At 33.8% G+C, this 24,665-nt stretch overlaps 2 protein-coding genes across 5 annotated transcripts in view; one reads left to right on the plus strand and one right to left on the minus strand.

The window, feature by feature from the left end:
* The window catches only part of LOC111630058 (ets DNA-binding protein pokkuri-like), a 36,275-nt gene extending 20,316 nt beyond the window's left edge, over positions 1 to 15,959 (minus strand). Inside the window, exons 1-2 of one of the 4 annotated variants that reach the window (XM_023374071.1) lie at positions 15,843 to 15,939; positions 15,642 to 15,707 (exon numbers count right to left, since the gene is read on the minus strand). The gene's annotated coding sequence lies outside the window, so the exon portion shown is untranslated. Of the gene's footprint in view, positions 1 to 2,509; positions 2,802 to 4,016; positions 4,309 to 15,641 lie in introns of those variants that run through there. The other 3 variants (XM_023374077.1, XM_023374075.1, XM_023374072.1) reach the window with 3 other exon arrangements.
* Positions 15,960 to 19,930: 3,971 nt separating this feature from the next.
* On the plus strand, positions 19,931 to 23,700 carry LOC111630063 (COMM domain-containing protein 9-like). Its single transcript, XM_023374080.1, has 5 exons — positions 19,931 to 20,017; positions 20,088 to 20,213; positions 22,413 to 22,587; positions 22,678 to 22,781; positions 23,428 to 23,700. The coding sequence occupies exons 1-5, from the start codon at positions 19,976 to 19,978 to the stop codon at positions 23,560 to 23,562; spliced, it is 582 nt and encodes a 193-aa protein (XP_023229848.1). The 5' UTR covers positions 19,931 to 19,975; the 3' UTR covers positions 23,563 to 23,700.
* Positions 23,701 to 24,665: the final 965 nt, after the last annotated feature.

Below are 24,665 nucleotides of genomic sequence, written 5' to 3' on the forward strand. Positions count from 1 at the left end.
TTACGGTAATTTACGTTAAACTTAATAAAGATAAAAATGTTGCAAATTTAAACTGTTTCAACCTCTTGGTACGTATGGTGGTTACCTTTTACTCTTACATTTCGGTCATCTCTTACAGACTTCCACGTTAATTTAAGCACTCGGTTATGCCAATTTTGTGACATTTTTTTCGTGCTGTCCCACTCAAAACCCTTCAAACAAAGTAGATTCAACGGTTATATACAATTTTTCTTCGCTTCTAAATTCAAAATTGATCGCGCTTATCATTTCACAATAACACACTTCCGGTGCAGTTGTAGAGGCCCACAGGAAATCCCGAATAACTGTCTGGCGACTAAAAATAACTAAAACTACTTTTATTTTTATTTAGTTTTTTTTTCTGTGGTGGTGTGCTTATACTTTGCATAATTACTTTGCATTACTTTTACGCTTTCAGCGCCCAACCCTGAGGGGGGTGAATATAATGCGCGTGGACCATCTGTCGGACGTTTCAAACGGAAAGTACGTCTCGAGGAAGTTTACTAAAGGAAAATAATCACCTTAATGGCATTCGAAACATCGAAAACAATTAATTTCGTAACGTTCGAGTGCCGTGCAGGCCTGTTAGAACCCTGAAAATGTTCGTTTACCACGAATTTTTTTTTGTGTGTGTGTGTGTGTGTGTGTGTGACGGGTTATCTAAATTTTACATCCAGGATCACGTGGTGAGATTTAAATGGGGCGTAATTTCCCACCGTTTGAGGAAAGAAATCGAGAAACCGATTGTGTTTATCGGTTTACCGATCATTAAATTGCGTATACAAAACCGACACTTTACGTGTTAATTGTTACGAAATATCGAAATATTTTTAACAAATTTCAAGGAAGAAATCGGGACTAAAATTAACTCAACTTCAATAGGAGGAAGTAGGAAAGCTAATAAAAAAAAAAAGGACTCGAGGAAAGAGGAAAGATGCCTTTTTAATCTTTTAACCTTCTTTTTAGGCACGAATCTGTCAAGGTCAGCATTTTAGACACCGCCAAGATACCATAGGAGCAAACTAAATCGTCTAATTAAGTCACCATAGATTTTCCCCATGACTTAACCTAGTGAGACCTTAAATAGTTAAGGAGTCTAGACCACACGTACTGGGGTAATTAATTCTAAACCCGCTCGTAGGGCCTAGATATCAATGTCGTAATCAACTTTAGGGTCGATACGAGGAAGAGAATTTACCTTATCATCCATATAAAAATACTTCTCCAAGGCCTTTGTAGAAGGTCTATTGCGGCATAAAGTTATGTGATATTATCGCCTTCAGTTCTAGGTACCGTACAACAAAGAATATGTGTTGTATTTTAAATTTCCCGCAAAAATATCCCTTTAGGAGTTTCTACTGAAGCTCAATTTAATCAATTCTGTGCTGTTTCCATCTGAAAATTCTAGAATTTCTCTACAATTTAAGCCATCTGAAGATTCTAGCTACCCTATTATGTTAAGAAGTTTGTATCTATAAGTTATCTCATTTAATAGTTAAATAACACAGAAAAATGTATATCAAAACAGGATATGTTTCATTGTATAGCGGACAGGGATAAGTATTTCTGTTCCATTTTTTTCGAAGTTAACTCAATTTGGTCATTTTTTTTCTATGTATATACACGTATAACAGGGTGTGTTTTTACCCTTAATAGAGCCTCATATCACAGTTTCTCAGCTTTTTCAGCCGAAGTTGCGGTTGTAAACCGGTATTTTGTGTAACCCCGCCGACTTAGGAGATTCTTTAGGGAATTTTCTTTCGAAAATTCCACGTTACTATCGCGTTTTTTTCGCCTCTTCCTTTCTGTATTCTGCTCCGTCATCGTCATCATCCATCTGATCGATCGCCGGCGGGGCGACTTCCGAGCCCACTTCCGCCCCGACTAAGAGAAGGAAACAGTCTCACGTGACAGGAAGTGTGATGTCAGACGGAAATGACTCGATGGATAAGCTTGGACGATCTCGCGACGTCAAAAGAGATACTAAAATACGGCCGAAATGTACCAAACATTGTTCCACTTTTCATTGTTAGGCAGAAAATTTGATTTAGTCTCCTCTTCTAACGAATTTACAGACAAAACAAACAAAAAAAGAAAAAAAATGATCCTATTCGACTGTAAAATTTAAATTTCATAATTCTTTAAGATTATTGGATTAGAATCCGTGACGAAATTCGAATTCAAATTTGAGTTTTTCTTCGATTGGTTACATTTCGATTTAGAAACGAGATCATTGGATTAAAAATGCTTACGAAATTCGAATTCGAATTCGTCGTTCTTTAATTGGCTATTTCGTCGATTTAAAAACAGAAAAGGAAATTATAAAATACGAAGAATTATCAAATAAAATAGCCAAAAATAATTTAAATATTCAACATTACTAACGAGATATCCGTGTATATCATATATAATTAAACATATACAGATTGTGATTAAAGAATTAAAATTACAAATCAAAAAAACATGAAAATGATAAAAATATTTTTCTAACCTTTATCATATATGTGAATCTCCTAAGCGTGTATATCTTCGTCGAGAGAGCGTTAGGCCGGAACTGCCCGAAGCGTAGCAAGTCGCATGTTGTGTTGGCGGAATGAGGAAGTGAACTGAGGAACTGGCGATGAGTAAGCACGTGGTATCGGCACTACCTAACCCAATGCGCGTAACAGCTGCGTGCTTCTCGCAATGTAACGTAAAAAATTCGACCCTCAGGTAATAATAATGATAATAGTTAAAGAACATCCGCCATATTAGCTATCATAAGATATATAGTTACGTCAACAGGAAATGTTGCAAACTTCCTCTTCGTATATACTATTCAATATATATATATATATATATTTAAATTATTATAGTAAAAGTAAACATCTGTACGTTTAATCTAAACACTACTCCATTTGCAAGTACAGGAAATTATTTCTGAAATTATATTCTGGTTAGTTTGGTAACGTTGACGTATATCTGAAGGGGGAAATACAGTATTCGTTTTCTACGAATCGTGTTAAGTAAAATAATTATTTGTACTTTGTACAGTACGTTTGCGTAGTTTTAGTCGCCTTTGCGTATACTTCGTCACACTCAAAGAAAATTCTAGCTTTCTTGCAGACTATTTTTATATTCTGACAAAAGCCATCCCTATCTTGATCTTATTAAGGGTCTCGAAAGGTTTCTTTACAATTGCAAAATTTGCATTTTTCTCCTATTACCTATTTATTTATTTATTTTCTATTATTATTTATTGTTGTATAAGTGCATACCCGATAATATTGTGTAATTGTTATTGTTTACTGTTACGACTCGATCTCGTACGTTATTGGTTAAATCATATTTAAATTTTTGAAATTTTGAATCGTATTGGTTATCGTTTTTTTGAAATTTGAAATTATGAACTGTTATTGGTTAACGTTTTTAAAATTTGAAATTAACGAATCTTATTGGTTAACGTTTTTAAAATTTGAAATTAACGAATTTTATCGGTGAATATGTTTGTGAATTTGGGGAATNACAAAAGTTTATATTTTATTAATAATAAATTCGAATAAGTCAGCTTAAATACTTACCAGAGATGTCTTCCCTGCAGACAGCAAAACATCAAGATATTTTTCCCATAAGCAGTACAAATTCGGGGTTTTCTCCCTACAAACAAGAAACTTTAGAGATTTTTTCTTAAAAAAATTCCCTAAATACTAAATAATCTTAATTAAAAACTTATACTAAAGCCTTTAAAATGTCGTTAAAATTCATTTTTGTTTCAGTTACGTTATACTAAATTCGTTCGTAGTAAAAACTAACGAGAATATCGATTAAACGACGGCAATTAATTTTTAAAAAGTTCCCCAAATTCCCTAGACGGAAAGGAATTACCCTTTCGAACCGAAAAGAATTCCCCCTAAATACGAGCGAAAGAGGAATTTTTCGAGAGAACAGGATAAAAGCAGTTTACTTACGGGCGGCGATTGAGTTTTACATGTTGATCTATAGAGTTTAACGAATCTTACCTGAATAAAAAAATAAGTAAAAAACAAGGGCAAGGTAACGGAAACGTGGGGCCCAGGAACCACGGACGGAGACGCTGTGAGAAATACCCCGGAGACAGGAAGTGTCCCTTATAGCTTCCATGTCCTGTGGATAACGGTGTCAGAATTTTAATCGTGTCATCGATGCTCGTTCTACTTCGCCTAATAAAAACTTCTCTCTCCATTTTAAAATGCATTTTGGTCTCGCATGGGATGACGGGATGCGTAAAATCGATTCGCTTACGTCGACGCTCCGATGAGTTCTGTCGACGCTTACGAACCTGAACCTTCCCCCCCCGCTACTTACCCATTATCACCATGGCAACACTTATTTTAATATTCAAATTTGTTTTATATAATTTAATCTGGCAACACTTATTTTAATATTTAAATTTTTAAAAATAATTTCATCCGGTGACATTTCGCGATTTAAAAATTATGATTTTATCCTCATTCTTTCGCTTCTGCTAATTTCTGACCTTTAAATTTTTTAATTGTAAAAATAATATTTAAAATTCGAGTACATTTTTTTTTACAAAAATTTATTCATTAAACTGGTTGCCATAGTAACTGTACCTAACAATTATAGCGGCCATTTTTTTTTTCAGATGTCAACATAATTTTAATATTTAGTTATATAAAAATATCGTTTTACATAAATAAAAAATAAAAGAATTAATGAAAATTACAATTGAATTAAGTTACATTTCTTTCTAACGATTTAATAATTGTTTCTATGACAATTATCTTGTTATCGTATTGACCATCTTGAAGTTTCATCGATATCATTATAACACAGTTTTTTTCTTTTAATTCTTTTTTTTATAAAGTAATAATAATAATAATAATAATAATAATAATAATAATTAAATGTAACTAATAATAATGGAAATAATAAGTGTAAAGAAAAATTTTAATTCTATTGTTAGTCGTTACCACGACAACAGCCATCTTAATTAAGCTATTTTAAACGCTAATATCGCAATATAGGAAGATTAATAATTAAAAAATGAATAAACAAGACAATTCGGCCATTATCTTTTTATTATTTCAAGCGAATTTTTGCCGTTTTTGAAGAAGGGAATCGGGATTTTTATCCCGCTTCCCCCCCGAAAATGGGGAAAAACAATTTAAAAAAAAACCCGATACGTCATGTAAGATAAAACTAGAGATAAATATGCAAATTTTTAACTTAGATTTTTTAATAAATATACATGAGAAGGAGAAAAAAAAAGGAACTATCTCGACTATAAAAGCCTAAGGCTAAAAACTCGCCTTGTACTGTACTTTCTCAAGACATACGATCCCGGGGTTTTTCCTTACCTCATTATATAAATAATTATCGAACAGTATTTTTATTAAATAAATGATAAAAATCTTTACAACTAAACGAGCACGTAAACGGACACTCGTAAATAACTCTTTAAATAGAATCGGTATCAAAATATGACATCTCGAAAACACTATTTTATACATCTGTAATTCAACGAAAGTTAACGATTCGGTTACGTTTAATCTTTTAAAATGCCAATAAAATTCACACTTAATTACAATTTTGGTCTGGGTAAATTAAAAAAAAAAAAAATGCGATAGAGTTAACGAAACAAAAGATAAGATATTGTTTTTTGTTTCTCGGAATAATTCATCGATTTATTTACGATTTTTCAAATTATTCCCCCCATTATAAAAGTTAAAGTGTGTATTGTTTCTATAGAATTCCCCTATTCTTCCCTCGAGTGTAATACTGTTTTTATCTTACCGTTCAGACTTTCCCTCTTACGAACACAAAAATATTTCTTACATCTGTGTGACGTTTCGGAGACACGTGCAAGGTCAAACACTAGAAATTAGCCGAAAGTTATCAGTAATTTTGTATATTTAGTACGAAAACCTATAAGATTTTTCCTCGTATTGATTATAAACTGCCCGTAGTGTCGAGAAACTATTAAAATCTAGAAGGACAAAGTGTTTCGCTGGAGTCACGTGAAGCCGGAGTCGTACTGAAATGTAATATTTCAGAAAAAAAGCCATGTTTTTAGTAAATAATTAACTAAAATGGAGTTTTTAGAACAATCCTTTAAAAGGTCAATGCCTACTGATTAAATGGCGCAATTCTAAGAAACCCACCACACCCACTTCGTGAGATTAATGTCACGTGATAGCCCCCACACACAAAACACGTGTCATTAATTGGCAGGAATAAAAATTCATCGGACTTTAATAATAATAATTTTCTAAATAATTAAAAATGCACTTTTTAACGCTGAAATAAATTTTAGTATTAAAATGTATTAATTAATTAACTAAATATATTTTAAAAATTCAAAAATTTGAATTCGAAAATCGTCATTAATGCGTCACGTATAGGTTTAAGCGCCAGACGGCGCGCTCACGTTGTTAATTCATTAGTAAATTATATTTCTCTTTCTTTTTGTAAAAAAAAAAAAAAAAAAAAAAAAAACAAAATTAATTTGCTATAAATTTAAAATCATTCTAAAAAAGTTTAAATTCAATAACTTACTTTAGTCTCATCAGTCCTATCTCCCGCCATTAAATCCCAGGCGAGCGTCACGTGACGTCTCGCCTACGTCACCGAGTGACCCAACAAGCAACCAATTACGTAACGATTTCACTACTTCGAGCGATAGATTAAAATTTATTAATTGTCATCGTTAAAACTTGAAATTTTCGAGTATTTTTTATTAAGTTTTTCTACAGAAATACTAAAATTATCGATCTTTTCGGTCATTTTATTGGCTTTCGATATCAGAAGATCCCGTGACGTCATTAAGACTTTTTATAAAGAGCGTGGGTTGGACGAAGAACGTCTACGGCAAGGTCAAGAAACTGAAGATCAAGTTTGTTCTACAGGTACTTTTCGTGGAAGGTTGCCAGCAATACAAAAAAAGAAAAACCAAATAATTATTTATAGAAATAAAGAAATAGAAACTATTAACACGATAGGTATCTTTGCTAGGAGGCCGCCATCTTGGATCGTATTTTAAAAAAAATCTAGTTAAGATGTTAATTAATAGAGAGCGCTTTATCTCGTATTTAATCTTCGCGATTTCGATTAGTCGCTCTGACGTCACAGCAGCGATCTCGATGTTTTTATCGCGTCTCGTTTGCTATTGCGTTATTTGTTTGTTATTTATTATTATTATTATTATTATTTATTTAAAATAACCGCACGTATTACGAAATGATATAATACGGCCATATTTTATTCGAAGTAACGTTAACGCAATCGCCAATGTTAACGCCTGATCCGCTATTGCGCCTGCGCTTTATGAGATTACGTTATATCGAGGTTCCGATTATTTACTGAAAACACTGCAAATTTCGGCGCTATAAGAGGGATGTTATGTTATCTCATATTATTCATGTCGGAGTAGCGATTTGACGGGAATTTTTCGGAGGTGGTTTGTACTGTGGGCCTTGCCGAACTCACAGCATGCACGAAAAAGGCCATCTTAGTGCCCAAGGGGCGAAGAGAGTTAAGAAAAAAACGTCTTTTGGGATGTTATAACAGATGCTAACTGCGCTAGGCGATACATACGTTGCTCTCGTGTGTTACATTATTTATACATCCAACACACGACGAGAAAGATGTAAAACTGCGTGACCATTTCAAATTTTCTACAAATCTCTTGCGATTTTAGATATGCTAGCGACATTTCGATCGCGTCAAGCCATGCAACTCGATACACCAATCGTTATCGTAACATCTACTTTTACAGCGATGGGTTTTCCAAACACTATATTATTGGCAACTCTGGTACAGTACATGGTTTACATTTTACGTAATTGAACATTGTTGCATGGCTTTATCTGTTGAAAGGCTAATCGATTAATTAAACGTAGCATTCGGCAAGCAGCTTGGTTGCTAGAAAAAACAATCGCAAAAGCGTTAACGCAATTAAACAAGTCCCGGTTAAACGCTAACGCAATAGCAAACGTCAATGCAACACCAAGAATTTGGTTTTGATTTCGTATCACATGACGTCGTAAAGTCTAAACCTCTAAAGCAAAGTGCGCGGTTTGGTGTTGGTTACGTCATCGCGCTTATGCAATAAATATCGATCGTTTTCGTTGATAAATAACACGAATTATTTTTATTAAAATTTATAATGACGGACATGCCGACGTGTCATTGACGCAATCGTAAACGATATCGATCGCATGCAATAATAAAATTTCCAATCCATTATATGCAACAATTCAACTGTTTTAAATTCTACTCTAGCTCCGATTGGTTATCGATAAACTTTCTTTACGCTAATTGGTTATCGGAAATTTAAATTTTCAAAAGATCCAGTTTTATTCGTTATCAGAATTTAAAATTCAAATCTGATAAACCAATAAGAGAATATTCAAATTTCGTTAGCCAATGAAGTACGGGTAACGTATAAAAATGTTTTTAAATTTAAAATCTCGACAGCTAATCCGGCGAGAATAAAATTTAAATTTTAAAATAAGTAGCCAATCGCACCAGTTTTCATCGCCGTTAGATTTTAATTGGATAAATTAAATATTTTGAAGTTTATTACTATAACTAGTGCAAAAAAACAAGTAAATTAAGCTCAGGAGGGTGTAAAATTTGAGTAAATTTGCAGAATTCTACACCTGGATGGCATCCAACTCGGGGTAACGTAATTTTTGTTGCTCCAAGATAGTTTACAATTCCCCTTCCTCATGTTTGGGACATTTTAAAGTGTCGAATTTATCAAACTTCGGGAGGGTCTGACACAATTTTACCGTTTTAGAGAGAGTGGGGAGGCCTCTAATTGTTCGACTGACGATCTGAACATTTTCAAGCCAAAAAAACATTTAATGCCCCACTTGACTACTCCATCTTAAATGAATAAAAACGCCATTTTAACGATTAAAATTGTGATTTATAGGCATATAAAAGGTCAAAATTATAGTTAATCTGTCAGATAAAGTACATTTTATGATTTTTCCCCCCGATTTTGTAATTTATTACCCGGATCTTTCGTATGTAAACTATACGAAATGCTTCTGGCCTGGCATGCGATTTAGCATAGGAAATGCGGATTAGAGAGAGGAAGAAACACCTGTCGTAGTCAAGGTCGATACAGTACAGTGAACATTTAACAGTAAGTCACATGATATAGATATTTTGCTGCGTTCGGAAATTATCCGCAGGTAATTGCCGCACTGCACTTTGTTCACGGGTTTACTTTCCTAAGCAGCAAATCGGGTTGCCTTATTTTTGCTTAAATGTCGGTGGAAAAAAATCGGCGTTAAATTGCAATTTCGCTTTAGGGAATTTTAGTTTTAGTTCGAGTGACTTTTATATCCCTTTTCTTCTCAATTCTCCAGCACTTCTGACGTGTTGCTGTACCCACTTCTTACGCTAATTTTGCTACTCTTTTGCGTTTTCGGGCGCGACATCTTATACCAAAGTTCGCTCCTTTACACCGAATTTAGTTGTTTTTCTCTGTGTTAACGGAACCATTTCGTGCCAATTTTATCATTTACTTACCTTTAAAGGCATGCCTCGTGTAAATTTTACTTCCGTACGCATGTTTTATGCTACGTCATATTCGTGTTACTTCGGGCATTCTCCTTTTTTTTTAAATTCGATTATACGTTACATTAGTTTTACGTTAATTTAATGTTACGGTAATTTACGTTAAACTTAATAAAGATAAAAATGTTGCAAATTTAAACTGTTTCAACCTCTTGGTACGTATGGTGGTTACCTTTTACTCTTACATTTCGGTCATCTCTTACAGACTTCCACGTTAATTTAAGCACTCGGTTATGCCAATTTTGTGACATTTTTTTCGTGCTGTCCCACTCAAAACCCTTCAAACAAAGTAGATTCAACGGTTATATACAATTTTTCTTCGCTTCTAAATTCAAAATTGATCGCGCTTATCATTTCACAATAACACACTTCCGGTGCAGTTGTAGAGGCCCACAGGAAATCCCGAATAACTGTCTGGCGACTAAAAATAACTAAAACTACTTTTATTTTTATTTAGTTTTTTTTTCTGTGGTGGTGTGCTTATACTTTGCATAATTACTTTGCATTACTTTTACGCTTTCAGCGCCCAACCCTGAGGGGGGTGAATATAATGCGCGTGGACCATCTGTCGGACGTTTCAAACGGAAAGTACGTCTCGAGGAAGTTTACTAAAGGAAAATAATCACCTTAATGGCATTCGAAACATCGAAAACAATTAATTTCGTAACGTTCGAGTGCCGTGCAGGCCTGTTAGAACCCTGAAAATGTTCGTTTACCACGAATTTTTTTTTGTGTGTGTGTGTGTGTGTGTGTGACGGGTTATCTAAATTTTACATCCAGGATCACGTGGTGAGATTTAAATGGGGCGTAATTTCCCACCGTTTGAGGAAAGAAATCGAGAAACCGATTGTGTTTATCGGTTTACCGATCATTAAATTGCGTATACAAAACCGACACTTTACGTGTTAATTGTTACGAAATATCGAAATATTTTTAACAAATTTCAAGGAAGAAATCGGGACTAAAATTAACTCAACTTCAATAGGAGGAAGTAGGAAAGCTAATAAAAAAAAAAAGGACTCGAGGAAAGAGGAAAGATGCCTTTTTAATCTTTTAACCTTCTTTTTAGGCACGAATCTGTCAAGGTCAGCATTTTAGACACCGCCAAGATACCATAGGAGCAAACTAAATCGTCTAATTAAGTCACCATAGATTTTCCCCATGACTTAACCTAGTGAGACCTTAAATAGTTAAGGAGTCTAGACCACACGTACTGGGGTAATTAATTCTAAACCCGCTCGTAGGGCCTAGATATCAATGTCGTAATCAACTTTAGGGTCGATACGAGGAAGAGAATTTACCTTATCATCCATATAAAAATACTTCTCCAAGGCCTTTGTAGAAGGTCTATTGCGGCATAAAGTTATGTGATATTATCGCCTTCAGTTCTAGGTACCGTACAACAAAGAATATGTGTTGTATTTTAAATTTCCCGCAAAAATATCCCTTTAGGAGTTTCTACTGAAGCTCAATTTAATCAATTCTGTGCTGTTTCCATCTGAAAATTCTAGAATTTCTCTACAATTTAAGCCATCTGAAGATTCTAGCTATCCTATTATGTTAAGAAGTTTGTATCTATAAGTTATCTCATTTAATAGTTAAATAACACAGAAAAATGTATATCAAAACAGGATATGTTTCATTGTATAGCGGACAGGGATAAGTATTTCTGTTCCATTTTTTTCGAAGTTAACTCAATTTGGTCATTTTTTTTCTATGTATATACACGTATAACAGGGTGTGTTTTTACCCTTAATAGAGCCTCATATCACAGTTTCTCAGCTTTTTCAGCCGAAGTTGCGGTTGTAAACCGGTATTTTGTGTAACCCCGCCGACTTAGGAGATTCTTTAGGGAATTTTCTTTCGAAAATTCCACGTTACTATCGCGTTTTTTTCGCCTCTTCCTTTCTGTATTCTGCTCCGTCATCGTCATCATCCATCTGATCGATCGCCGGCGGGGCGACTTCCGAGCCCACTTCCGCCCCGACTAAGAGAAGGAAACAGTCTCACGTGACAGGAAGTGTGATGTCAGACGGAAATGACTCGATGGATAAGCTTGGACGATCTCGCGACGTCAAAAGAGATACTAAAATACGGCCGAAATGTACCAAACATTGTTCCACTTTTCATTGTTAGGCAGAAAATTTGATTTAGTCTCCTCTTCTAACGAATTTACAGACAAAACAAACAAAAAAAGAAAAAAAATGATCCTATTCGACTGTAAAATTTAAATTTCATAATTCTTTAAGATTATTGGATTAGAATCCGTGACGAAATTCGAATTCAAATTTGAGTTTTTCTTCGATTGGTTACATTTCGATTTAGAAACGAGATCATTGGATTAAAAATGCTTACGAAATTCGAATTCGAATTCGTCGTTCTTTAATTGGCTATTTCGTCGATTTAAAAACAGAAAAGGAAATTATAAAATACGAAGAATTATCAAATAAAATAGCCAAAAATAATTTAAATATTCAACATTACTAACGAGATATCCGTGTATATCATATATAATTAAACATATACAGATTGTGATTAAAGAATTAAAATTACAAATCAAAAAAACATGAAAATGATAAAAATATTTTTCTAACCTTTATCATATATGTGAATCTCCTAAGCGTGTATATCTTCGTCGAGAGAGCGTTAGGCCGGAACTGCCCGAAGCGTAGCAAGTCGCATGTTGTGTTGGCGGAATGAGGAAGTGAACTGAGGAACTGGCGATGAGTAAGCACGTGGTATCGGCACTACCTAACCCAATGCGCGTAACAGCTGCGTGCTTCTCGCAATGTAACGTAAAAAATTCGACCCTCAGGTAATAATAATGATAATAGTTAAAGAACATCCGCCATATTAGCTATCATAAGATATATAGTTACGTCAACAGGAAATGTTGCAAACTTCCTCTTCGTATATACTATTCAATATATATATATATATATATTTAAATTATTATAGTAAAAGTAAACATCTGTACGTTTAATCTAAACACTACTCCATTTGCAAGTACAGGAAATTATTTCTGAAATTATATTCTGGTTAGTTTGGTAACGTTGACGTATATCTGAAGGGGGAAATACAGTATTCGTTTTCTACGAATCGTGTTAAGTAAAATAATTATTTGTACTTTGTACAGTACGTTTGCGTAGTTTTAGTCGCCTTTGCGTATACTTCGTCACACTCAAAGAAAATTCTAGCTTTCTTGCAGACTATTTTTATATTCTGACAAAAGCCATCCCTATCTTGATCTTATTAAGGGTCTCGAAAGGTTTCTTTACAATTGCAAAATTTGCATTTTTCTCCTATTACCTATTTATTTATTTATTTTCTATTATTATTTATTGTTGTATAAGTGCATACCCGATAATATTGTGTAATTGTTATTGTTTACTGTTACGACTCGATCTCGTACGTTATTGGTTAAATCATATTTAAATTTTTGAAATTTTGAATCGTATTGGTTATCGTTTTTTTGAAATTTGAAATTATGAACTGTTATTGGTTAACGTTTTTAAAATTTGAAATTAACGAATCTTATTGGTTAATGTTTTTAAAATTTGAAATTAACGAATTTTATCGGTGAATATGTTTGTGAATTTGGGGAATTCTTTTTTTTTTTTTTATTTATAAATTTGCAAATATACATTTACTTTAATTACATGTTTATTATGAGTTTTATTAATACAGTCAAACCTGATGAGAATATAAAAATGTTCCTTATTTAGAGGTTATTTCGTATACATTTTCGTTCAGGAAAAAAAAATGGCCCCTGTTTAGAAGTGATTGTTGCTGGGAAGTGGCCGTCTTTGGAGGTTCGACTGTATAATAAAATTTTTCATAATATTCTATTAAAATACTCAAGAAAACCTTAATAATATTAAAAACAGGCAATGCTTAATTTATTTCGACAATTATTTAAAAGACAAAACCAAATTTAAAAATATTTAAAAAATATTCATTTGATTGGTTGAAACGTATTTAAATATTTGAATTTAAATATTTCTCACTTACTATTAGTTTAAATATTTTAAAGGGCGTATAAGGACTTGTTTTATATTCAAAATATTAGTCTGTTTATATTCATTTTAATGATAAAAATAACATTTTTCTTCCTATTTAATTCCACATTAAGTAATAATAAATCATAAAAATCAACAAAAATAAATCCGAGGAATAGGCTATATATTTTTTAATTAAAAAATAATTTACTATTTTATTGTTTCCTTTAAACAATAGATATTATTGTTTTCTTTCCTGTTATAACACTGAAGTAAATATCAATTAAAAATTTAATTAATGATGATAAAAATTTAAACTCGATTAATCTGTAAATTTATTGGATAATTTTAATAAATTATTAACTATTTAAATGGTAATTACTTAAATTTGTAACAATACAAATTAATAAATTTAAATGTTGAAAAATATTTTTTTAATTTTGAAAGTAGCTGTTTTGATTAATAAATAAAATTAAATTAAATTTTGTAATTTAAAATACTATGTGATTAATTTAATTAATCTCTCGGATATTACTATTATTATTATTATTGAATTTTTTAAAAATATTCGTTAATATCTCATTAATTTAGTATTATTGGTCAATTCAAATTGAAATATGTCAATTTCAACAAAGCGATTGGACGAAATTCAAATATTTAAATTCGAATCGATCAATAATCTTGCTTGAAATGAACTAATTTAGTATTATTGGTTGATTTAAAACGATTAACGAATAAAACGGTTCAAATTTAAATTTTAAATTTTTAAATTGACCAATAAAATTCTTTAATTCGAAAATAACAAATAATAACGATTTTTAAATAAATTCTTGCCAATTACTAACGATTTAAACGCATTATACAGATTGTAAGTTATTTTTAAATTAGAAAATTCTACATAATTTAATATATGGATAGAAAAAAAAAGAAAAAAAAGATGTTATTTCTATAATGGTAGATGAGCGTAAAACAGGAAACTAGTGAAGAGGCAGAAAAAAAGACGTGACACGATCATCTTTTCTCCTCCCTTCCCACGTGTTGTAGTGGCCTCGTTTATCACATTTCCTCCACCTGACGCTCAACAGTTGACAGGTTTGTCTTTACTTCCGTCCTAATAGTTTGAACATGGACAACAGTCAAGGAAATCAACATTTGCAATTTCCTTGATATCTCAAATAAATTAACCACTTCCTCCCTTCTCTTTCCCTTTATTGAAAGGGCATCACAAAAGGAGAAAGACTTTCGGGGAAAGAAATCGATTTAAATAATAAATAATGAAACTTCAAACTAAAGACTATTTTTTTTTACTTCGAAAAAATCCTCATTATTCTAAAAATGTTTCCTGAAATGTTTTGAAGAATGAAAAATAAAAATGGAGCCGATCCAAACGAAAAAATTAGAAATGAAGTTGCGTATCATATTTTAAAAATTCATTTCTCTTGTTTTTGTACTAGTATATTTCCTTGTATTTTTTTATTATTTATTTAAAAACATAGAACTCGTTTAATCTAAAGACCCTATTGTTTTTCTATAAATTCGATTATTATGTGATGTCACAAAGGAAGTTTTATGCGCGCCTTTCCCCTCCCTTCCTTATTTTATACAGTATCCTCCTCTCTACTACTTTAACGGATTCGATACGCAAAAACACGTACCGCAACATCCTATTCACATATTCGATCCACGTACTGTGACACTAACGTAACCATTTTCCCAAATCCCTCGTTGTACAGTACCTCGATATTATATCTATCGAGATACTCGATACATCAAAACACATACTAGAGTGTGTAGAAGCCTACGAAACACCTGATACATCGAAAAAGCATTACAATTGACTAAACGTATCGCAAAAAAAACGTTAAAACGAGGAGGCGATCTACCCGGCTTTAAATCAATAAGAGAATGTTAAACCGAGATGATATAGGATACCATAACTCCTAAGAGTAGAAAGTCCCGTATAAAGTACATCGTCTAACCCCTTTTTTCAAATGCGAAAGAGTTTGGCCCTTCGTCTTAACGCCACGAGAAACGTCATTATAAAAGACTTACCTGACGCAATGCGAGAGAGAAAAGGCGTCCTTTCTTCTAAACGATGGTTCGCTTATCTTCCGAGAACTGAAACAATCATATCGAGGATAAACAATTTAAAAACAACCTTACTTCCTCTAGCGAAGGGGGGGATGCAACGATTCCACCTCACATATTGCCCTGGGGTAAGGGGGAGATGTGCAAATAGATGCGCGCCTATACCTCTAACCCATCGGTAGTATCCGTCTTGCCAAGTCCTGTTTCCTCAACTGTCCATTTACTGGGGTACTATGGGAGGAAGTCGATGCAACATCCTGTTTTGTCTGTCCCCTCCAGCTAGACGTTTTAGTTGACTGTAAAGCTAAGAAAACTTGTCTCGCCGCTTACATAAACTGTCGTGATAAGGCATATAAACTGGTTCTTTTACCTCTAGAGATTTTCAAAACTTTACACCCCTTTCTGGAATATTTTTCTCCATGCTTTCGAGTTTGCTTTCACCAGATTTTTTTTTTTCAAAAATAAAAATATACTTTTATTGTTAAGAAATCTAAAAATTTGGTTGTGTTTGTAGTGTTTGTTTAAAAACTGGTGTAAGTGGATACGCGTCTCTTCTCAGCACGTGGCTGGTAGTAGGGAGCCAGGTGCTTACCGCTATTTGACCTTTACTCCCCACTGTTAGCTGCCAGTCGAACAAAGGACTACACCAACTCGATGACGTATACAAAAGCTGATGCCCTTTCTTATGCCCCGAATTAGATCGACCCTACTCGTTTCTTCTGTCAATACCTTCTCATTATATACTTCAACCATCATCTACATTCAATAGGCATCCAAACAGATGGTTTCTACTTGAGAATATTGCCCATTTTGGAATTTGCACCCGTGGTGCCATCTATCGTTACTGTTTTTGTTACTTTTTTTAAAAATTGTATTACGTTCCCTCTCTCTCACTTTTTGGGTGCGTAGATTCATCGCTTCGTCTTTGGCTTTGCTGTTATTAAGATGTTTTTAATAAATGGCGAGAAATACAAGAGGAATCGACAAAAGAAATAAAGTTGTAATTCAAGTCTACTCTGGATGACCGATGGCATTGTTAGGAACGGGGTGAAGAAAAGGGAAATGGAGAAAGTAGACTCGTATGACTACATTTTAAAGCCATTCGATAATCGTTTTAAAATGAATAGTGAACAAGACGACATATTAATCAGCTCAGTGGTATAATTTCTGACAGTGGCCATTGTTAATGGTTACACTTTAGTTTTTGCTCTCATCTTTGATTATTATACTCCTTTTTTTTACTTGTTTGATCTAATTTTTAAGTTTCCTTTCTATTTCTCAATCGATTCTTTTTCATTTTAACTGAATTATTCCACTGACAATGACGTAAGACACGGCACAGATGAACAATACATCGGCCTCAATTTTGTCCATTTTTTTAAATTGTGTTTCATTGCATAGTTGACAAGTTATTCGATTGATTTATATAGAATATTCGTTATATTAATATTTCGTAGATACTAATAAATATTCTACTGTACAGTACAATAAAAATGGACAGTTCTGATTCATTGACAGTCAAATCTGTTCACTTAATGTCCTCAGCAGAGAACGGTAAGATGAACACATCCGATTTTCAATTAGTGCTGTTCGTTTTATATTTATTGAAGATCTGGAACAGTTGTTCCCTTATATTCGTTTAGTGGATGAAACCACTAAACACTGGTCTCAGATTCGCGCCTTACAACGGACTAGCACGTGAAGTTTTTTCGGTTTTCTTCACGTGTCTAACACCAAAATAGGAGCTGGTTCCCATAGAAAATCCTTCCTTGGCAGATCGCCCATGCGTTGCGCCGCCGTATGTTAAACCAAACTGAGCTATTTACACAGTCGACCCCCTATAACACTGTTGATTATTCCGTTTTATATGAATTCCATGTTGTACGAGTCACTTAGATTTTACAAATACGTGTGCCGAGCTGTGAACGGATCACGTATTTGTAGAAATTTTTAGCGATTCCCACTTACTTTCAGTATTTTAGATAAGTATATAAAACAACTCAATTTGGATAATAAAATTAAAATTAAAAATATAATTAATTTATTACTAAAACTCTTACGCAGGTGAAAAAAAATAATAAAATAAAATTACGAATTGAGGGATTCCAATTTGAAGTTACATGCAAAAAGCGCGGTACACCGCCGCTATTTGCATAGACCCCTTATTACGCCGCCATCTGTATGGAGGATGTTATTCGTCGTTAGAATTATTAGAAATAAAATTATTCGACTCCAAGAAAGCAGTTCAATTTTACTGCAGTTTGTACGGTGCTCAAGGGCAATGGCTCACCCAGAGGAGCGTCAAGGGTCCTTGGCATCCCCCAAAGTAAAATGAAAATAATACTAGTAAATTTTCCAATTTTTTTATTAACCCAGCGATTCCCAAACGGGGGTACGCGCGTGAATGGTTTAGGGATACGCAAAGAAATATTAATAATGGCGACTGTCAGATTTAGTTTAGAAATTACCTTTTTATTTATTGAAAACTATGCATAGTAATATTACAGTAGATAAATGCATAAATAAACAGGAGTTTTAAAATACGAATTGATTAAGTTATGAAGTTTGAATACAGAAATACAGTGTGTATGATGTATTTAAGTTAAGGTATACCTATAGAACTGTGTCTCAGGCAGGTATGTATATGATGACAGTTTTGGTCCGATTGCACACCAGATAATGCCAATAGAGTGCCTTAAAATCTTTACCCGAATATCCTATAAAACAGTTAGTAGATGCTCACTGCGATCACTGCGTACCTACTGTTTGGAGGTGTTCAAACGCCAGCGTGGCGACAGCTTTGGTCATAAATTCAAAAGTCGCAACAACAGGAACTCTGAACTTAACGGATCTGGCAACCTGACACTATGATCTCACTTATGGGTTCAGGTGTACACGTGTATTGATTCTATGTTCGCCCGGTATGTAGCATCGTAATCTATGTAACATACAGAAAATAGTTTTCCAATTATTTTGTCTGTAGCCCGATTCTGTATTGTGAAGTAATTACCTTACAGTACAGAATCAATACGAATTAGCGCTGCAAACTGCTACAAACTGGAAACACTCTCTTTAGTGACGTATTCCAATTTTATTTGTGAACGGATGACCAGCGCGTTAATTAAAGTGTGGACCCTGCTTCAAATCCGCCTCTACTGTTGAGTGGCACACTTTCTCAGCGCTGGCATGCTAGAGTGTATGATGGTTACATCTACTGTATAGTAATAAAGTGAAGGACAAGACAACGTAGCCATACGTTCAGGTAATCCTCATGTCTTACATTTCATGGCACAATTGCAAACAATCATTTTTCAGGAATATAATGTGCATTATCTAGTTACAATTTCTCGGGAATATTTCTCACATTACCACACATTTTTGGCCTGCCCATTCTTCAAATTGGTTGATCATCGAGCATTTTTTTGGAATAAGACGGGACACCAGCTTAAGCTTTCCACAAGTGTGAGTGATCTGAAGCAGCAGTTACAACATCTGTAGGCAAATCTATCGCAGTGTAGTCTATTAGTGCCAGTAAGGATCCACAGGAAATTGTCCATTTGTTATGATGTTGCATTTATTTACTAATATTGTAATAGAAATACTAATAATTGTAACGGCCGACCGATAAAGGTGAGAGTTGACCGCTCAGATGGATCCGGAATCGAAAATTTCGGGAATTTTTAATGGTTGTCTGTCCGGATCTCATGCCCGGTCCTCCATCACCCGACCGCTCCATTGCAAGCCTGGCCAAACTCATAATGGACTTCTAGAAAAGGCTCTCTTAGTGGCTACAGGGTGGAAAAAAAGTTAAAATAAACTTAATTACACGTTAAAAGTCAAAATATAAGTTTAATTTTAACTGGAAACCTGTTTTTTTTTTGTACTTGTCAACGGTTATACAATCTCTTCTCACTAGAGGGCTCATTTATGTACGTGTACAAAAATCAACGAGCTAGAATAACAAGATAGTTATTCAACCTCTGGTTAAAAATAGCGCTTTACGCTCGATAATACAGATAATTACAATACAAAATAATTTGTCTCGTATAAAATCTAACATTTAAACCCTATAATGACGTCAATTTTTATTCATTAAATTTATAAAAAAATAAATAAAATCCGTTTAATTCTCTCAGACAAGATTAAAACATCTTAATTACATTTATGATTAAATCGGTATTTTTAAGATTGTAAATAAATAAATAATATCTTATAATAAGTTTTTTTTTTTTTAAATTAATAATTTTTCGAAGCCGATTTATTGACACCAGATGGCGGCACGGTGAAGCCGAACTGTAATGGCTGCCGTGGATTTCGATTCGTTGTTGCTCCTGTTGAAAGTAAGTACGTTTGGAGTTTTAACGCGTTACTGTGGTAAACGAACCGTTATTAATGCTCCCTTTTAAACAGGCAACGTCGAAACAGCACGTTAATGACCTTTGTAGGGATGCTTTTCTCTGTCAGGACCTCCCACCCAAGCACTTAGTGGTACAATGTGCAGGGAGATTATCCATCGAACATGCGGATGCCTTAAAGGTAAAACCAATTTAAAACTCCACTTTCGCCTCGTAAGGAAGCAATTAGAGTAATGAGAACGTATGGCTGTCTGTCTGTCCTGATGATTTTTTCTATAAAGCTTCTAAATTGTTAACATTGCAGTTCTGAAATTGATGGGTTTGAACCCCCAGGCCCTACACCTGTAGGGCCTGGGGGTTCAAACACATCAACTTCTAGATTTCTTCTCACTAGAGGGCTCATGGCCCAGGCCCTACAGCTGTAGGGCCTGGGCCATGAGCCCTCTAGTGAGAAGAATTTGATGTAACAGCCATAGCGCCTGGACAACTGTTACATCATTTGTTCTCATTAGAGGGCTCATGGCAGGCCCTACAGTTGTAGGGCCTGGGCCATGAGCCCTCTAGTGAGAAGAATTGATGTAACAGCCATAGCGCCTGGACAACTGTTACATCATTTGTTCTCATTAGAGGGCTCATGGCCCTCTAATGAGAACAAATGATGTAACAGTTGTCAAATAAAAAGACAGGTTTCCATTCAGTACTTTAAAGGATGCTTGCACTTTAAACTCTTCCTATTTTTAACCTGAATTTATGTGCATGAATAAGTAGTCTGGTGGTGTCTTTTGGAAGGATTAAGGTTCATTTGAATAATAATAATGAATGGAAATGTTTATAGCTTTCTCAGAGTTTAAACAATCACCAGGAAAACATTTTTTGTACCTTTTATGCGTCGTATTTATACAATTCCAGTGAAAAGTTTCGTAATTATTATTCGAAATTGCGAAATTTAAGTCTGAAATGCGTTAGTGTCATAAACTTTGAATTCCGTTGCATTTTAACTTTGCGATTTTAAACGTTTGTCTAGTTCTAATGCAAAACTATGATTTCCGCTATTTTTTTTATTTTTATTTTTATGCCTATTATCAGGATGTTTTCCTGCTTGTGGGTCTAGTCAAATACACTGGATAGTGAGGGGCAGGAGCTAACGATTTTGGGTCGGACCACTCGTACAAATGCAATGCAAATGAGGTCCTTATCATCCCTGTAGGAGTAAAATAGTCTAAGAAACTGATGTTTTGTATGTGTCCTGTTGCTAGATATGGTCCCTGAAATTGGCCTGTCTGGAATTTTGAAGACCCTCAAAAATGGGATAAAATTTAAAAGTGAGAATTTCTTTACCTATTTCTCAAAATAATGCTAAAAATCAACCGTTTTCCACTGCTAGAGATGGCTAAAAGCTCATACCGCATGAAAAATGCCACTGCACCGACTGCTTCTTGAGCATGATTGGAATTGTGCCGAACACTCCATTAAACCTGTCGCATGTTTAACGGGCAGCCTTGTCGGATATTTGGAGATGAATATCTTGCCAAAGGTCACAATTAGAGGTATTGTTCCTTCGGTTTTTGATCATTTAGGGGGTCCAAACCTATTATTCATAGCTGCAATTTACCTTTTGTAATGTAGCTTATAGTCAATATAAATTATTATATTGACTAAGCTTTGATTTTGAACTTATTATATGGTTTTTCATCATATGTTGCTTACATTCTGGCAGTCCAATTGTATCGCCAGGCTTTGTTTATATTATTTATTGCAAAATATAATCCTTTGTAATGAATATTTTAAAAATTATATTGACTGTGCCACTATTTACAGGAATTCATGCAATTTAAACATTAAACGTAGTGACAAAATGATGAAATTTGGAGCAAAATGTTACTCGTACATTTGGAAATTACCCTTTATCATTGTAAAAAGCAACCTTTTTTACTTAGTGAAACATAAGAAGGATTCTGTTTGCTTAGCTTCAGATATAGAAAATAAAGGAAGCATTAAGATTGATAAAATTTTTGAATATTTTTCTGCCATCAAAGTCTCGAGTGACATTGCTACATTTCCTGGAGAAAAATGAATGCAGTCAATTGAAAAAAATTGGAATATTTAATTCCTGAAATATCTTTAAGTTTATTTTTGTAAACGGTACAGCCATATACTTCTTACTTAGCTTTTATTTAAGATATCTTGCATGAAAAATTCAGCACAAAATACTTTAAGTGCACCAATTAAGTGTTTATATAAGAGATTTCAAGCATTGTATAAAAATATTTTAATTACATTGAATGGTTAAACCTATATTTTAAGTAGTACTTTGGATTAAGCAAGCATTAAGCGGATAATGCAAAAGTTTACGTCAATAAAAATCAACTTAATGTTTCAGCTGTTGAACTCTCTATCTTCATTAACAAAGCTAGCAGTTTTCCGTAACTGTTCCACACCCGAATTGGTCGCTTCCTTATTTCCGTCGGAATTCCACAAAAATCTAAAAGAATTACTGGCGAAGATAATAGCCGACAGATTTCAACAGTGGGAATCGGAAGCATTAGATAACATGGGTGAGTTCGATATTTATGTAAAATTACTTAAAATTTCGATCGAAGGTTATTGGATGATTAAATTTACCATGACAGTTTTTATCCTTTCAGTTTCACTACCGAGATTAAAGGATTTCGGATGGAGGGTCGACATGAAAATGGCATCTAGTGATATTGCCAGAATTAATGCGCTCTCTTGCATTCTACATTTAGCGGTAAATATATTTTGTGTTATAACCATACAGGGTCTTCTAAAAAGAATGTTACCATTTTAAATTACTGTTATTATGTTAATTATTACCCGAGAAGTATGCAACGTATACCACTCGACGGAGTAACTATCCGAGTTTCATTATCGTCTGCAGTCGGACATCTTTTTCTCCGCAGCCTCTGGGAAGTACTGTAAATGAAAATGGTGACGCTGCAACAAAGAAGGCAGTTTGCAAAGTCTGAATCAGTCATAATTGCGTGACAAGAATGTTTACCATACATGATGGATCATTTTGAAATTGTCTGTAAAGATCATTTTGCACAATGATGATTGCAGTTTTGTGAACTGCAGAACACCAAAACACTTTCTCTAGTGCCGAATCATCATTTTTGTTTACGGTGATTCCTAGGACAGAGGAAAAAAGACGTTTGTATGAGGACGGAAGACGTAACTCTGTCGATTGGTGTACATTGTGCACTTCTCAGGTAATAAGTAACATAATTACAGTATTGTTTTTGGAAGACCGTGTATTAAATGTAATGGATTCTACGTTGACACGAAAGTTTCGTGAATAGATTTTAAAAATTTAACATTGTTTAATTGTTTTAATGTGTATGGAAAATTAAAATGGATATTAATACATTTATTAGATTGAAGACAACAGTTCCTGTGACTCCGATACGGTCTCGAATGTAAACGTGGAATTAAATAAAGAAACGTTGGATACAATGCTTCACGGACTGGGTAGGATACGCGACCAACTTTCGGCCGTATCTAGAAAATAATGTGGTATTAAAGCATGCTAATTTACTGTAAGTTATCAGAAATGTATTAATGTAGTTGAAATTGTTTTGTAAATATTTTTTATAAATATGTTATTAGAAAATTATAAATAATATAATTTAAAAAAATTTGATAAATAAAATTGATTTGTTTGTATCTATATCATTATTTTTAATTTCTAAATGAACTTTTAATGCTAATTATAATGAATTCTATGTGCGTATATATGCAATTTTAGAGCCAGAAAGGAGTGAAAGTAAATATATGCTCAAATAATGAAAAGTAAAGATTACATAACACAAAAATACAGCTTAGGAAGTGTCTTACATAGCATTAAAAAAAACACATAATTCATATACTATCATAACTTATGGATATTGTAAGTCAATATACTTCGTTTCCTTGTGACGGTTGACCGTCGAGGGGCCGGCCTGTCCGAAACGAGTAGAAATTAGAACTTGTACAGCCCGTGTGCTAAATGCCGACGACTCGACCGTAATAAAGGCGATGAAACTAGTTTGCCATTCCGAGGGATTTTGTTTTCAGTGCCAAGTGTGTATCAACACAAGTCGAAGGTGTGACTGACTTAGCGAATAATATCACCGAAGAAGTATGTATTGGGTAATGCGGTATGAATTTCTCAAGACCGAACACTTGTCCTGTCTTCGAGGTGTTTCTGCCCTTTACCGCTCTTCCGTACTATTGTGAATCTGACCAAAACACATGATGAATGTGGAAAAAAAAGTCAGTTTAGTGCCTGTGGGGTAGAATGAATTACAGAAATAACCAAATGCAATGCCTCAAACAACATTTCATTCACACTTGCTGTAGACTTTCAATGAAATCGTGAAAACAAAGCAGATTTTCATGGTTATTGCTTAAAACTTATGCATAATTTGCATGGTTGAACTTTCTATATAAAAGCTGTATTTTAAGGAAGAAAAGTGCACCACACAAATCTAAGAAAATACTGGAAGGCAAAGAACCCTCCTCCTTTAAAATCCCACCATTTTTAATCAAATTAATTGTATTTCTCTCTGATGAAGGCACTTTGTAAGTTCTTCAGGTGAAATGGAAGAATTCCAAAGCATATTTACATAAAATC

The sequence above is a fragment of the Centruroides sculpturatus genome, unplaced genomic scaffold, assembly GCF_000671375.1.
Source record: "Centruroides sculpturatus isolate CEXI.00-Female unplaced genomic scaffold, Cexi_2.0 scaffold605, whole genome shotgun sequence".
In the NCBI taxonomy this organism is placed as follows: Eukaryota; Metazoa; Arthropoda; class Arachnida; order Scorpiones; family Buthidae; genus Centruroides; species Centruroides sculpturatus.

What these genes read in the sequence shown, in the direction of transcription:
- LOC111630063 (XM_023374080.1), top strand. Translation starts at nt 19,976, where the DNA reads ATGGCTGCCGTGGATTTCGATTCGTTGTTGCTCCTGTTGAAA. An exon ending in CGTTGTTGCTCCTGTTGAAA is followed by an intron (nt 20,018 to 20,087) that starts GTAAGTACGTTT and finishes CCTTTTAAACAG; the next exon opens with GCAACGTCGAAACAGCACGT. An exon ending in AACATGCGGATGCCTTAAAG is followed by an intron (nt 20,214 to 22,412) that starts GTAAAACCAATT and finishes TTAATGTTTCAG; the next exon opens with CTGTTGAACTCTCTATCTTC.